The following is a 13,866-nucleotide window of genomic DNA, read 5'->3' on the forward strand; positions in this document are numbered from 1 at the left end:
ACACAGGATCACAGATCAGGATCGTTGAATGAGGCCCAGTGATACGGCCTCCCCGACCCGTTGTTGAGACCATGCAGGCATGTATGAGTGGGATTGTGCTGGGGTTCTCAGTCAAGCCGCCCAGGTGCCTGGAGACCTGCATTGATACGGTATGGGCGGTTGTTACTGCGGCACTGCCAGCTGGATCTTTTTTCGTTGAATTCATCGCTGCCCGACGTCATACTACCTACATAAGTGTGCAACCAAGAGCTTCATCACGCTACTCTTCTCCCCTCTAGAGCTCTCGCATGCTGCTTTGCTACACATTTTGCACGACACTTCACAAGCGCCTTTCGTGTGAGCATACGACACATAAAAGAATCAATCCCTCCGCCGAACCTGTCTTGCCTGCATCACATTGGTTCTGGTCAATTTCTGGGCTCACTGTTTACTTTCCATCACCGTGCGCAGGTAGCTCTCCGGAAGCTCTGACCAGTCCCTTCCCAGCTACTTCATCGCCCCCAAGTATTGGCCTTGCCACCGCACCCTTCTCCAGTTGCTTCGTGAAGCTTCAAAAAGCCCAGCTCCCGCGTGTTGAGGGCATAAAAAGCGACCATGGCCGACATCGCCCAGCATGCATCCAACACCTTGGTGCAGAACGGCGACCAGGCTGGTCTCGGCACCGATGCCGCTCAGGACCTAGGTAGGGAGCTGTGCGAACAGACCAGGGCTTCGAGGATACAGCTGACTTTGGCTCCAGGTGTCGTGCAGATTGACCCATGGCTCTCGCCATTCCAGGACGCTCTGAAGAGAAGAGTTTCCAAGGCCAAGGACTGGATCAAGAAGATAGATGAGACAGAAGGTGGCCTGACCAAGTTCACCAAGGCATGTTGCCCTTTCTCTCTCTCTCTTTCTGTGGCTCCAACTAAATGCCTGCGCCACTTTGAGGGGCCAAGCCCTTGACTGACTGTAATGCCATAGGGCACTGATATATTCGGACTCAATGTTGATAAGGATAACAATGTCGTTTATCGAGAGTGGGCTCCCAACGCCCAGCAGGCTTTCCTTATCGGGGATTTCAGTAAGAGCCGGATGCTCCTTTCTTGATCACTATCACTCCTTGCTAACGGTGGGTAGACGGTTGGAATCGTGACTCCCATCCCATGAAGAAGAACGATTTCGGTGTGTTCGAGATCACAGTTCCACCTAACGAGCATGGTCAAGTTGCAATCCCTCATAATTCCAAGATCAAGGTGACCACCTCCCAGAGTTCTTCAAAGCGTACGGCTAGCTGACCATGGCTGTCAGATTTCACTGGTTCTTCCAGACGGCAACAGAATCGATCGTCTCCCGGCTTGGATCAAGTATGTTACACAAGATCTCTCGGTGTCGCCTGCATACGACGCTAGATTCTGGAATCCTCCCCAGGTGGAGAAGTACACGTTCAAGCACCCTCGCCCAAAGAAACCTCTCAGTGCTCGCGTGTATGAAGCACACGTCGGCATATCGTCGCCGGAGCTCAGAGTAGCCACTTACAAGGAGTTCACCAAGAACATGCTCCCAAGAATCAAGTCGCTTGGCTACAATGTCATACAGTTGATGGCCGTCATGGAGCACGCCTACTATGCCAGTTTTGGCTATCAGGTCAACAACTTCTTCGCCGCCAGTAGCAGATATGGCCCTCCCGAGGATTTGAAGGAGCTGATCGACACTGCCCACAGCCTGGGCCTTGTTGTGTTGCTGGATGTTGTTCACAGCCATGCCTCGAAGAATGTCCTTGATGGCTTGAATGAGTTTGATGGCACCGACCATCAGTACTTCCACGGGGGAAGCCGGGGAAAGCACGACCAGTGGGACAGCCGGATTTTCAACTATGGTCACCACGAAGTCATGCGTTTCCTTCTAAGCAATCTGCGATTCTGGATGGACGAGTACCAGTTCGATGGTTTCAGATTCGATGGCGTGACAAGCATGCTCTACCTTCACCATGGCTTGGGGACGTGAGTACTACCTTTTAGTGTACCCAATGCGGACTCTACTGATATTTCACAGAGGCTTTTCTGGTGGCTACCACGAATACTTCGGCTCAGATGTCGATGAGGAGGCGGTGGTTTATCTCATGCTTGCCAATGAAATGCTCCACGAGCTCTACCCGGAGTGCATCACTGTTGCCGAAGATGTGTCGGGAATGCCAGCTCTGGGCGTGCCACTTTCCTTGGGAGGCGTAGGATTCGATTATCGCCTCGCCATGGCCATTCCCGACATGTGGATCAAAATTCTCAAGGAAAAGAAAGACGAGGATTGGGACCTGGCCAACATCTGTTTCACGTTGACCAACAGGCGACATGGGGAGAAGTGCATCGCTTACTGTGAAAGTCATGACCAAGCGTAAGTTTCCCATGTCTCTCTTCGCAGCGGCACCAGGTGTACGCTTTTTACTGACGCAAACAGCCTGGTCGGAGACAAGACCTTGATCTTCCACCTCTGTGATGCCGAGATGTACACAAACATGTCGACCCTCACTCCCCTGACGCCCGTGATTGCCCGAGGCATGGCTTTGCACAAGATGATCCGTCTCCTCACAAACGCTCTTGGCGGCGAGGGCTACCTCAATTTCGAGGGCAATGAATTTGGCCACCCCGAATGGCTCGACTTTCCTCGAGAGGGGAACCAGAACTCGTTCTGGTACGCCCGGCGGCAGCTTAACCTCACGGATGATAACTTGTTGAGGTACCAATTTCTCGACCACTTCGACAGACTGATGAACCTCTGCGAAGCGAAATACGGCTGGCTGCACTCTGCGCAGGCGTACATCTCGCTGAAGCACGATGGAGACAAGGTGATTGTCTTTGAGCGTGCAGGTTTGGTTTTTGTGTTCAACTTCCACCCAACCAACAGTTACACCGACTATCGGATTGGAGTAGATGTTGAAGGAACATATAAAATTGTCCTAAACACGGATGACAAGGACGTGGGTGGGTTCAACTCGATTGACGCCAACACCAGGTTCTTGTAAGTTGACTATTACTGTTGAACCCCATTCTTGTTGGGCAGATACTAATCCTGGGCCAGCACCACTCCGCTGGAATGGAATAACCGCAAGAACTGGACACATGTCTACATCCCATCTCGGAGTGCCATTGTAAGTTGCTCGACTCTTGACACTATTCAATGATATTCTTGAGGCTGACGCTTGTGCACAGGTTCTTGCACTCGAGTCGACCACCACATGAGCACCACAATACTGGTTGTAGTGTGGAGATACAGCGGCCCGCGTTGTCAGCTGGCACGGCGGGATAGCTGAAAACATTTATCTGAACTTCATCAGGGGCTGTTTTGCTGTGACTCAAGAACAAAACTGAAGTAGAGCAGAAAAGAAATGTACGGATTAGCCATGCAGAGACAGTAGCTCGGGACTGCCTTGTCCACGAATAACTAGGCAATGTGCAAATTTAGTCGTATCATATGAAACGAGATTCAGGTCGGGTAACCGCTACGCGGCCACAGTATCTCTAGAATGATTCAAAGGAAACAGGGGAAGTATGGGATAGCCTCCTGTAGAATAACCTTCTGGAGCATAATTTCCTTTGGGATAATTGGCTATAGGATGCTTTCTTGTAGGATAAACCTGCATGGGGATGTAAGCCACAGGGGGCACCGGAATGACGTGTTGTCCATTTTGAGAGTGTAGCGGTGTTGTTCCAATAGTGTATGTGATGAGCCATCAGTGCAGCTATTCACTCCTACTGAGCGGGGCTTGAAGTTCCTGTCGTCCGAGATCTCGGAAAAGAGGGACATGAATGAATAAACAGTCTTCGCATCTGCATGGAGTGTTTTTTTATGACACGGGATTCCTTTTGTGATTTTCTCTTCTATACGTCGTGCCGATCCTGGGGTTGAGACGCTCGGCGTCGGCCTGTCTCATCATCCTGGTGGCCAGAAGTGAGGTGGCGACCGCGCGCGTATGTAAGCTTCGGCAACCAGCAGAGACTGACAACTTTTGTGAATGGCTCTTTTTCACGTCGTGTAGACTTGGTGTATGTCAATCAGCAATCCAATGCAGATTTTGACCGTGTCGTCAGGTCTTGAAGTTCATTTTTGAAGGAGGAGTAAATGATTGAGTGAGTGAGTGAGTGCTGGATCTGGCTCCGGCTGCCCAGGATCCCGAGTCACGTGCAGAGCAGGAAGGGGTGGAGCAGCTCGGATCTCCAGCTTCTAGCTAAACGACTTTTCCCGCGTCAACTCAATCTTTTCCTCCAGCCTCCATCACTACCCAACTCCACTCCCATCAGAAGTCGTTCTTAGATATCTGGCAAGATGTTCAAGAGGTTAGCACCTACTCCTTTCCGCAGTCCACGGTGCCCTTAGCGGCCAATTGAGCCCAATTGAGCTGCGTGCGGCCTCGGCGGGCGGTTGACGTCGACCGAAAGCTGACAAGCATTCTTTCACAACAGCGGCATCAGGAACTTCGCCCGCGCGAGACCCTCCTTCGCGGCCGCTGCCACCAGGCGCGCCGGTCCCTCTCCTTTCAAATTCCCCATCACCAGCCGGTTTGCCAGCACCTCCAGCGTTGGCGATGGAAAGATCTACCAGGTACGCACTCCCAACGCCCACCTGCGACGCGCCCGTCCCGCCCCGGCCTCCCGCCCTAGGCTAACAAAATACCTCAACAGGTCATCGGTGCCGTCGTCGACGGTCAGTCAACCACATCACCAAGCTCTACCAGAGCTTCCTCTGTGCCGAGGACGGGTCGCTGATTTTTACCGTAGTGAAATTCGACACGGCCAAGCTCCCCCCAATTCTGAACGCCCTCCAGACAGACAACCAGGGCAACAAGCTTGTCCTCGAGGTCTCGGTACGTCGCGCTCTCCTCCACAGCTACCAGTGCGGTACCCGAAGCTAACATCGATGCAGCAACATCTCGGTGAGAATGTTGTCCGTTGCATTGCTATGGACGGTAAGTGTCAATGGTCCGGCCACACGTCGCGTTGTTGCTAACGGACACCCCAGGTACCGAGGGTCTCGTCCGTGGCGCCAAGGCTACCGACACCGGCGCTCCCATCACCATCCCCGTTGGCCCTGCCACCCTCGGACGTATCATGAACGTCACTGGTGACCCCATCGACGAGCGTGGACCCATCAAGACCGACAAGTTCCTTCCCATCCACGCCGACCCCCCCGAGTTCACCGAGCAGTCTACCACCGCCGAGATTCTGGTCACTGGTATCAAGGTCGTCGATCTCCTCGCTCCCTACGCTCGTGGTGGTAAGATCGGTCTGTTCGGTGGTGCTGGTGTCGGCAAGACTGTCTTCATTCAGGAGTTGATCAACAACATCGCCAAGGCCCACGGTGGTTACTCTGTCTTCACCGGTGTCGGCGAGCGTACTCGTGAGGGTAACGATCTGTACCACGAAATGCAGGAGACCTCTGTCATCCAGCTTGACGGCGAGTCCAAGGTCGCTCTGGTCTTCGGTCAGATGAACGAGCCCCCAGGAGCCCGTGCCCGTGTTGCCCTGACTGGTCTGACTGTCGCCGAGTACTTCCGTGACCAGGAGGGTCAGGATGGTATGTCATCCGTCCGCTGAACCCATCAACGCTCGCCTAGCTGACAATGCTCCACAGTGCTTCTCTTCATCGACAACATCTTCCGATTCACCCAAGCCGGTTCTGAGGTGTCTGCCCTGCTGGGTCGTATTCCCTCCGCCGTCGGTTACCAGCCCACCCTCGCCATCGACATGGGTGGTATGCAGGAGCGTATCACCACCACCAAGAAGGGTTCCATTACTTCCGTCCAGGCCGTCTACGTGCCTGCTGACGATTTGACCGATCCCGCCCCTGCCACCACCTTCGCTCACTTGGACGCCACGACTGTGTTGTCCCGTGGTATCTCTGAGTTGGGTATTTACCCCGCTGTGGACCCTCTCGACTCCAAGTCCCGTATGCTGGACCCCCGTGTCGTCGGACAGGACCACTACGACACCGCCACCCGTGTGCAGCAGATCCTCCAGGAGTACAAGTCTCTCCAGGATATCATTGCCATTCTGGGTATGGACGAACTTTCTGAGGCCGATAAGCTTACCGTCGAGCGTGCCCGTAAGATCCAGCGTTTCCTGTCGCAGCCTTTCACCGTCGCCCAGGTCTTCACTGGTATCGAGGGCAAGCTCGTTGACCTGAAGGACACCATCTCCTCTTTCAAGGCCATCCTCGGTGGTGAGGGTGACGATCTGCCTGAGGGTGCTTTCTACATGGTTGGCGACTTCGCCTCTGCCCGGGCAAAGGGTGAGCAAATTCTGGCTGATCTGGAGAAGAGCTCTTAAGGTGGCTGTTTCGATGTAGAATAAAGTGGGCATGTGCATGGGAAAGTTGGGGGCCCGTGTGTAGATGCGCGGATCGAGTTCACGGAAATGTCATCGTAGCTCAATCAATCCTTTCTCCTTTGTGAGCCGTGTACGTGTACGAATTCAATCGATGTAATACTCAATCGTACCGAGTCACAATAAAATGTCCAAGTGTAGATGGTAAGGGTAGACCCTTTGACGACCTGTATGGAGGGTGCCTTTTATAGTCGTTTCACGCTGAGAATTTGTCACACTCGAAAACACAGTAGGACTGCTATGAAATTGAGACGGCAGTGACCACGACGGTAAGATCGTGATGACACGACGAAGGCCGTCGAAGGAGTGGTGCTAGGTAGACGTCACAGGAGATTCGTGCTCTGCGTACAATAGGGATTCGTCAGACAGCAAGCGTCACAACAAGCGTCACAACAAGCGGCTGGTAGATCCATGTAGTAAAGACAAATGAAGACTATACCATGACTCAAGGAAGGTTACTTGGCGATAGGAGGATTTCGACCATCTGGGACAGGATTACTTGACGATCGAAGTCCCAGTATTCTCTGACCACACAGCCATCACCATACCACCTAGTCAGTACCTATAAAATATCCGTGTTGCAGAACTCAAGTCGCAAAGCACAAACCGTCCTTGGGTCCTCGTTTTTAGCCGAGTACAAAATCAGTCCCGGGCGCAAAAGGCAACAGTCCCTTGAATGGGATCGAGAATTCCCTGGGTTGCCTTCCAGCTCCAACCATGACATAAGACTGCTGACTGTCACCAGACTGCCCAAGAAACGAATCACACGAGGAAAGAATAGGGATACTACGCCATAGACATAGCGCCACGTATGTTCGAAGCAGAAATCACAGTCCAAGTGCTGTTCCTTGAGAGGCTCGATCCGTCATGGTAGATGGGTTAGAGGACGCCTTAGCTGGAAGAAAGAACAATGAGTGTTCGTGCACACGCAGCACGCATAATTAGTTCCTCGACGCACGCAACTCAGTGCGTCAACGAAGAACAGGCCGTTGCTACCTACCGATAACAACGCTTGATGGTATTGTGACAGCAACAGATTCATGGAGCCACACGGGTTGATTATTCACGAGGTTCCTACGTATAGGACGATACCTTGAGGCATGGCAAGCGGTAAGCCCACCTAGATTCTTTATAGACGAAGTTTATCTTGTATTTACAAGCCATTGCTTCGGGCACGCGCCTCATCATTTCCTGATCCTCGCGTCCTCGGACTTGGCGACCTGAGGCACGACCTCAAAACCCATATTGCTCCTCTTCTTCTTCCGTCTGGCGTCCCCGTATTGTTCGTCAAACTTGCGAAGAGCCTTGAGGCTCTGCATGTCCTCTGAGATGGAGGCGCTGATGTCCTTGGTCGCCTTTTCGAAGTGCGCCTTGGTCAGGATACGCTTCGCTGGGAACATGTACGCCACGTCTGTCTTCTTCGCCGCTAACTCCTCCTTGGCTGCCTCCATGGCTGCCGCCACGGCTAGGTTCTTCAGGTCCGAGCCGCTGTAGAGCTCTGTGTCGGATGCGAGTTGCTCGAGCGAGACGGCAGGGTCCAACAGCTCGTCTCTAAGCAAAGACTGGAGGATCGCTAGCCTTGAGTCTTTCAAAGGAAGGTCAAGAAGTATCCTCCTTGGAAGTCTCCTCAGAACGGCCTCATCCAGGTCTTGTGGAGAGTTTGTGCTGACCAAAACGAAGATTTGTTGTGTGTTCAGTGCATTGGTCAAGCCATCCCACTCGCGCAAGAATTGATTGATCGTTTCTCTGGCAATAACCGAGTCAGTACATCGCTCCACCTTACGCCTTCCTAGCCAACCCTCCGTGGTTTGAAAGGGGACTCTGGCCTACCTGTATCCGCCTCTATTGGGCTGGCGCGCCCGCGAGCCGAGGAGTGAATCCGCCTCGTCAAGGAATACGACCACGGGTGACAGTTTTCGAGCAAGAGAGAAGACGGCCCGCACATTCTTCTCGCTGTTTCCAACCCACATGTCGTTTATAGAAGCTGCACTGATTTCAAGCATGTTTGCACCGGAGCTTTTCGCGACTGCTTTGGCCATCAGGGTCTTGCCAGTTCCCGGTGGGCCATACAGCAGACAGCCATGGATGCGCTCGCGTGCGAGTACTCCATATGAGAATGCCTTGGGATGCTGAATGGAAAGGGTTGTAAGGGCCATCAGAGACTCGCGGGTCTCAGGCGGCACAATTACTTCATCGAAAGTTGTATGTATCTCGTCCACATTGACGATGCCTGGGAGAAGCTTTTTTTCCTCTTCATCGAGATCACCAGGAGGGCCTTTGCGCCGATCAGAAGTGGCCTCGGGGGTGTTCGTGTTGCCCAAGGCCATGAGCTCCTGTATTGGGGAGCTTGAGGGTAGTGAAGGCAAAGTGGAAGAATCTGCAGATTTTCCGACTATTTCGGAGCGCGCTTCATCTACCATTCTCATCTGTTTGAGAGCCGAGGCAAGCGTCGAGGCATCGAGTGTGCCAGTCTGCCTTTCCAGACCAATGGCTTGTGTACAGATTCGATATACCCAGTGGTTCGAGTAGATGCCACTCGAGAGGTAGGTGACGAGCTCATTCACAGCCTCATTAGGGTTAGACTCGGAGCGATTGAGTGGTAGTGATATGCGTGTCTGCTCGTCTCTGAGACATTCCAGCATCCAATTGATGTTGCTCAGATTGTCCAGAACATTGTCCTGCTGTTCCCATAATTCGAGCTCTGGAAGCTCGTCGTTGCTAGGAGAGAAAATGATAGGATAGCAGTCACTGTTGCTCAACTCCTTGACTTTATTGTGCCACTGCTTAGAAGCATTCTTGTCATTGGAAACAGAGCCCACGATAATAGTATTGGATCCCTCCTGCCACAGACGGTCGACGATAGTTCGTAATCTGTCGAGGATAGATGCTCCCTCTGCCGTCATCATGAGCTCAACATAGTTATGCACGTGCAGTATGAGCCGCTCCGGCTTGTCCGGATGTCCGTTCAGCTTCCTCTTGGTACCGGCTGAGTTTACGATCTCTTTGAGGGCATGAGATGACTTGAGATCATCCCACGTTGCGCGGTCGTCTCGGACTTGCGACAGAAGCTTCACGATACGCACCCCCTTGGCTGGCAGATCGTCCTCAAATTCCATCATCGAAGGAGTGGTGAAGGATCTGCCATTCGCTTCAGCTGCGAAGTAGCCCAGCATCGACATCTGGGCACGGCCAAAGTAGAGCGTCGAGCCCAGGTATGTTCCAACAATATTGGCCAATCTTGTGGCGTCCAGGTGTATAACATCAGCAGCCAGCTCCGTGGCAACATGTCCGACAATGTCATTCGCAACCCGACCGCCCTTGTAGTTGTGTACATACAGCAGCGAGATGGGTCGCCTTTTGGGTTCCTTGGTAGCCCTTATCGGGGGAGGCGTCGCGTTTAGCTCGGCAGAGATGGTCGAAATGAGCTCTCGGCCAAGGGCCTGCTCGGGGGACGTTGCCCTCGCATCGTCAGGCACAGCGGACGCCCAGATACCGCTCAGCTCCTGGCCGGGGCTCGAAGCAGAGCGGTTGGGTTGGAAGTAGCGCCAGAGGCTGTTCCAAAGTTGATGCTCTGAGGCATCATCTGAATTCGAGATGCGTACGTGCTCGTCTAGAAACCAGCGCGGAAGGTTGACTGGAGGGAGCCCGTTGCTCGTCGCGCTGGAGTTGGTCGCCCGCACTCTGGCGGAGGGTAGAGGGGAGAAAAGCTGTTGCTTGTTGGTCTCTGCAGGATTCTCGCTCGTCTCTGATGTTGCGGGTGGTTGTGCCTGTTCGCCCTTGTCTTTCCCATCCTCACTCTCTTTCCCATCCGGCTTGTCGGGCGAATCTGGGCCATTGGGTTTGCTGGACGCGGGCCGATTCTGGCCAGGGAGTATCCAGGCGCCAGGCGGTGGTCTCAGCCCTGCTAACCTGGGGTTTCCGGATCGTGCTGTCTGTGACTTCGCATTCACCTGTCGTAGACATCGCGCTGCAGGGAGGCGGGCTCTCGTCCCTACAGCATGCATTCGGACGACTGGAAGGAGGCGATGACCCCAGTGACCATCTCGAGTCGTTGGACAGGGTCGAGATTGATCCGTCAGCAATGACCAAGGTGCAGGTCCCCGTGGTGCAGTGGTGGTATAAGAGCTGGCGCATTCGAGGGCAGAGAATTCGGGCTGTCGTCTCTGAGGCCGTTTCTTCAACGTCTTTGTCAGCTCCGACGGCCGGGGACCCCTGCAACACACTGAACCTGAGTATATAGGTGAATGGAGTACCTAGCTATGCAGATTACGATGGGGTAAGATAAGTACGGGAACAGCACCCATATCCTTCCTATGGAACTATATATAATGTTCATAAAAGCACAAGTAATTAATTTTCACTCCATAGCGTGATTCAATCTAGCTTTTCTAATTCGCATGTTCCATTTACTTGACTGCTCATCAGTCAAGCAAAGTGCTAATCGTATTCGCAGCAAACGCCCTGGAAGAGATTATATTTTCGTGGGCAACTGCTTCACCGGTAATTCATCTCTTGGTTAATCTGGGCGCATGGCTTGGTACAGTTTCCATACAGAACGGATTTTCCTGCTCCTCCTCGGGATTTTGGATCATGCTCTTTCGCTGATTGACCTGCTCGGGCCACTGAGTGCCCCGGCCCTGACCCCCTCTCGGTCCACTTCATGATGTTGCACACGGCGGTGCCAGGCGAGGGCTGTCTGCTTAATTACTCTCAATCATTCTCAGTCGATAATGTGAGACCCTCTTGCTCCAATGCTGCCTTGTACAAGCTCTGCGCTTTAGCGAGAGCTGCCATGGAAGGGCCGAGTAGCGTCAGGACAGCAGCCCGGCCACCGCCGACCGAGTCTGCCTTGAAGCGCTGCTTGATTTTGGTTTTCTGGTAGTGATCCCTAATCCTTTTCCTCTCCTCTTCGATCAGCTTGTTCCTAAACTGCTCAGCCTCGTCCGCTATCGCTTCGATGCGCATCGTTGACCTCCTCAACGAGTCCACGTGATATCCTAGCTCCTGGGCCCGGTCCGGGTCTCCCGACAGGAACGCATTCCAAAATTGCTTGAGAAACTCATTGGTGGTGGCATTCGTGAGCTTGCACTTGTCCTTGAGGTCTTTTGGTATCCCCATGGGCGTGTTCTCATCCGAACTGTGACCGTACTGCTCCGCCCGGCTCTGCGCCAATCCTCTGAGTACCTGTTTCTGCGCCGCTTTCCTTGCTGCTCGAGACCCTACATGAGGTTTCTTGGGTGCATCGTCATCGGTATCGCTATCCTCGTCTATTCCGATGCTTCCGTGGATGTCAACCCCGCCAGATGAGTCTCCTCTTAGTAAGTCGATATCCGAGGAGACATCTGCTATGACCACTGAGGGTACTTGCTTCTCATAAACCCTGTCGTTCGCAGATGTGGATGGGTTTTGCTCCGAGAAGAAACGACTCTGCTCCTTGACATTGAGAATGATTCTGTTCTCTTCCTTGTCCCCTCTAAGGTCACGGAGCGCCAGCTCCCGCCAGGTCGTGTCCTCGGCGGTGGGTGCGTCTTCCGGGCCACCGTCTGTGGGGGCTACGTTGGAGAGCAGCTTCTCGCTGGTCGCATTCAGCACCTGGATGATGGGTATGTTCTTCTTGGGCTGCATTTCAATATCCTTGCGGTTGCCGCTCTTGACACTACCCGTGTTTTCCTCGTTTCCCTCGACATCAATAATGTGGGGCACGTGAGCCGCCAGGATCTTGCTCGTATACGCACTACGATCCTCAGAGGCATCATACTTGTCGAAGACAGGATCGCGCCTGTCCGTGTCCGACACTCGTTCGCCCTTGAGCTGCTTACAAAGCCTGGATAAGAAGAACCTGGACCAGAAGTCGCCGTCGCTCAGCTTGGGCACATTCTCATTATAGGCCCTTTTCACGATCGGGTGCTGGTTGAAGATCTGAAGGATCTCGGCCTGATGAATATTCAGCTCGACCCTCTCCTCGCCCGTCTCAGCGTCCTGGATGGTCTTGGTCTTGAAAGTGGGCAAGATGTTGTAGGAACCTCGCTTTTGATTAACATCGATAGCGAAGGCGCGGAGGAGGTTGGTGCGGGTAGACCAGAATTGGTTGTTGAAGGCAGCGTCGCCGATACTGTCAGGCTTGGTTGCCCTGGCATCCATGTAGGTCTTGTGCAGCTCGCCGTCTTTCCTCAACAAGGCCTGCTGCAATTCAATGTCCAGTTTCAGGTGATTGTCATCGAATAAGTAAGCAGCGGTCGCCTTGGGATCTGGAGCGCTGGCAGGTGTGCCATTGGTGGGAGCCGGAGTGGCAGGTTTTGGCACCGAAGGATCGGTGTTGCGAACTTCAGTGATCAGTCTAGACAAGATGTCCTTGATCACGTTGGCTTCAGCTCTAGGATCATCCGGGGAATTGAAGTGGAAGAGGTAGGGCACCGGATCGCCATCCGTGTTGGGGGCCTTCTCAAATATCTTAAGCATCACCTTGGCTGCACTGTCTGGGGTCTTCTGAAGGTCTATCAGGAACCAAGTCAGCGTTCCGTGGGAGCGAATAATGTGGAGGATCGCCCAGGGCTTACTTGTGATATTGAAGATGGAGAGCGAGACGGTCGGGGTGCCGGTGCCAGGCAGAGGGGTCCAGGTGACGGATGACTGGTCGTCGGTGAGAGTGATGATGCCATCTTTCTTCTTGTAGACGGCCTTACATCTCGGGGCAGCCATGTTGAGGGGAGCTTGTTGACGAGAGGGAAAGCAGCACAGATGTTGCACTGCGCTGCGTCGTGGGCTTATGTTCTTGAGTGGTGCCTCACTCAGTCGTGCCGCCCTCGAAACGTCAAGGCTGTCGATGCTGAGGCGAGCTCATTCCGCTTCACCAAACTGCGGCTGGCTTGCACGTAGGCAGGCAGACTACCTGGGCTCTGGACCACACAGGCCGGGCGCTCTGTGTCCTCTGGCAACCCTGGGACACCCGAGTGTGAGAGACAAGCACTCGGTTTGAGTCAAAACCTATATCAACGTTGAGTCTTTACGATGTGAGCAGCCGAGACAGTTCATCACCAGCATGAGCATCGTTCAGTGTGGCGCACCGAAGTACTTGGGTACCGACTTAGGTAAGTGTCTAGGCAGAGTTGCTAGACTGGAAAGTACTTGGGTACTTTACATTTGCGTCGTGCCCACGAACGAAAGAGGGTTCGGGTCGTGAAGAGCTAGCCTCCCACCCTCCCTCCCCCATCCCTGGAAAGGCTCGGCAGCTCCGTGCCTTGGCCGTTCGGAGGCTCGGAGGTGTTCCCTTGGGCCCCTTTTACATTCAGCCGGTCAACCTGCGGCTGCATCCACCATCAACAGGCACTCGAGGAGGAGGCAGCTGACAGGCCAACGGTGAGCATCTGGAGCCCGGGAGATGCGATGGACCACATCCATAGGACCACATGGCTGTTGTCTGTGCTGTCAGGGGGCAAGCATGGGGAACCAGGGGACAGGCCAAGTGAAAAGGAGGGCTCGGACGGCGATGCAGGTCCGTCATGCCCAAGTCTGC

The 13,866-nt window shown here is 53.7% G+C and overlaps 4 protein-coding genes across 4 annotated transcripts; 2 read left to right on the forward strand and 2 right to left on the reverse strand.

Annotated features, from left to right (window-relative positions):
- Positions 1–594: 594 nt before the first annotated feature.
- Positions 595–3,212, forward strand: J7T55_006858 (alpha-glucan branching enzyme; the record flags this gene model as incomplete). The annotated part of the gene is made up of 8 exons (XM_053133290.1): positions 595–894; positions 961–1,060; positions 1,117–1,232; positions 1,288–1,979; positions 2,032–2,367; positions 2,431–2,991; positions 3,052–3,121; positions 3,183–3,212. 8 exons carry the CDS (start codon positions 595–597, stop codon positions 3,210–3,212), a joined length of 2,205 nt encoding a protein of 734 aa, XP_053001618.1.
- A 1,084-nt stretch (positions 3,213–4,296) lies between these two features.
- On the forward strand, positions 4,297–6,296 carry J7T55_006859 (ATP synthase F1; the record flags this gene model as incomplete). The annotated part of the gene is made up of 7 exons (XM_053133301.1): positions 4,297–4,307; positions 4,434–4,572; positions 4,653–4,674; positions 4,749–4,834; positions 4,894–4,936; positions 4,990–5,544; positions 5,602–6,296. 7 exons carry the CDS (start codon positions 4,297–4,299, stop codon positions 6,294–6,296), a joined length of 1,551 nt encoding a protein of 516 aa, XP_053001619.1.
- Positions 6,297–7,537: 1,241 nt separating this feature from the next.
- Positions 7,538–10,395, reverse strand: J7T55_006860 (ATPase; the record flags this gene model as incomplete). The annotated part of the gene is made up of 3 exons (XM_053133312.1): positions 7,538–8,099; positions 8,184–10,262; positions 10,349–10,395. 3 exons carry the CDS (start codon positions 10,393–10,395, stop codon positions 7,538–7,540), a joined length of 2,688 nt encoding a protein of 895 aa, XP_053001620.1.
- A 668-nt stretch (positions 10,396–11,063) lies between these two features.
- Positions 11,064–13,052, reverse strand: J7T55_006861 (tfiih p62 subunit domain-containing protein; the record flags this gene model as incomplete). The annotated part of the gene is made up of 2 exons (XM_053133323.1): positions 11,064–12,847; positions 12,911–13,052. The coding sequence occupies 2 exons, from the start codon at positions 13,050–13,052 to the stop codon at positions 11,064–11,066; spliced, it is 1,926 nt and encodes a 641-aa protein (XP_053001621.1).
- Positions 13,053–13,866: the final 814 nt, after the last annotated feature.

This window comes from Diaporthe amygdali (genome assembly GCF_026229845.1).
Source record: "Diaporthe amygdali strain CAA958 chromosome Unknown NODE_1_length_4327563_cov_65_473760, whole genome shotgun sequence".
Classification (NCBI taxonomy): Eukaryota; Fungi; Ascomycota; class Sordariomycetes; order Diaporthales; family Diaporthaceae; genus Diaporthe; species Diaporthe amygdali.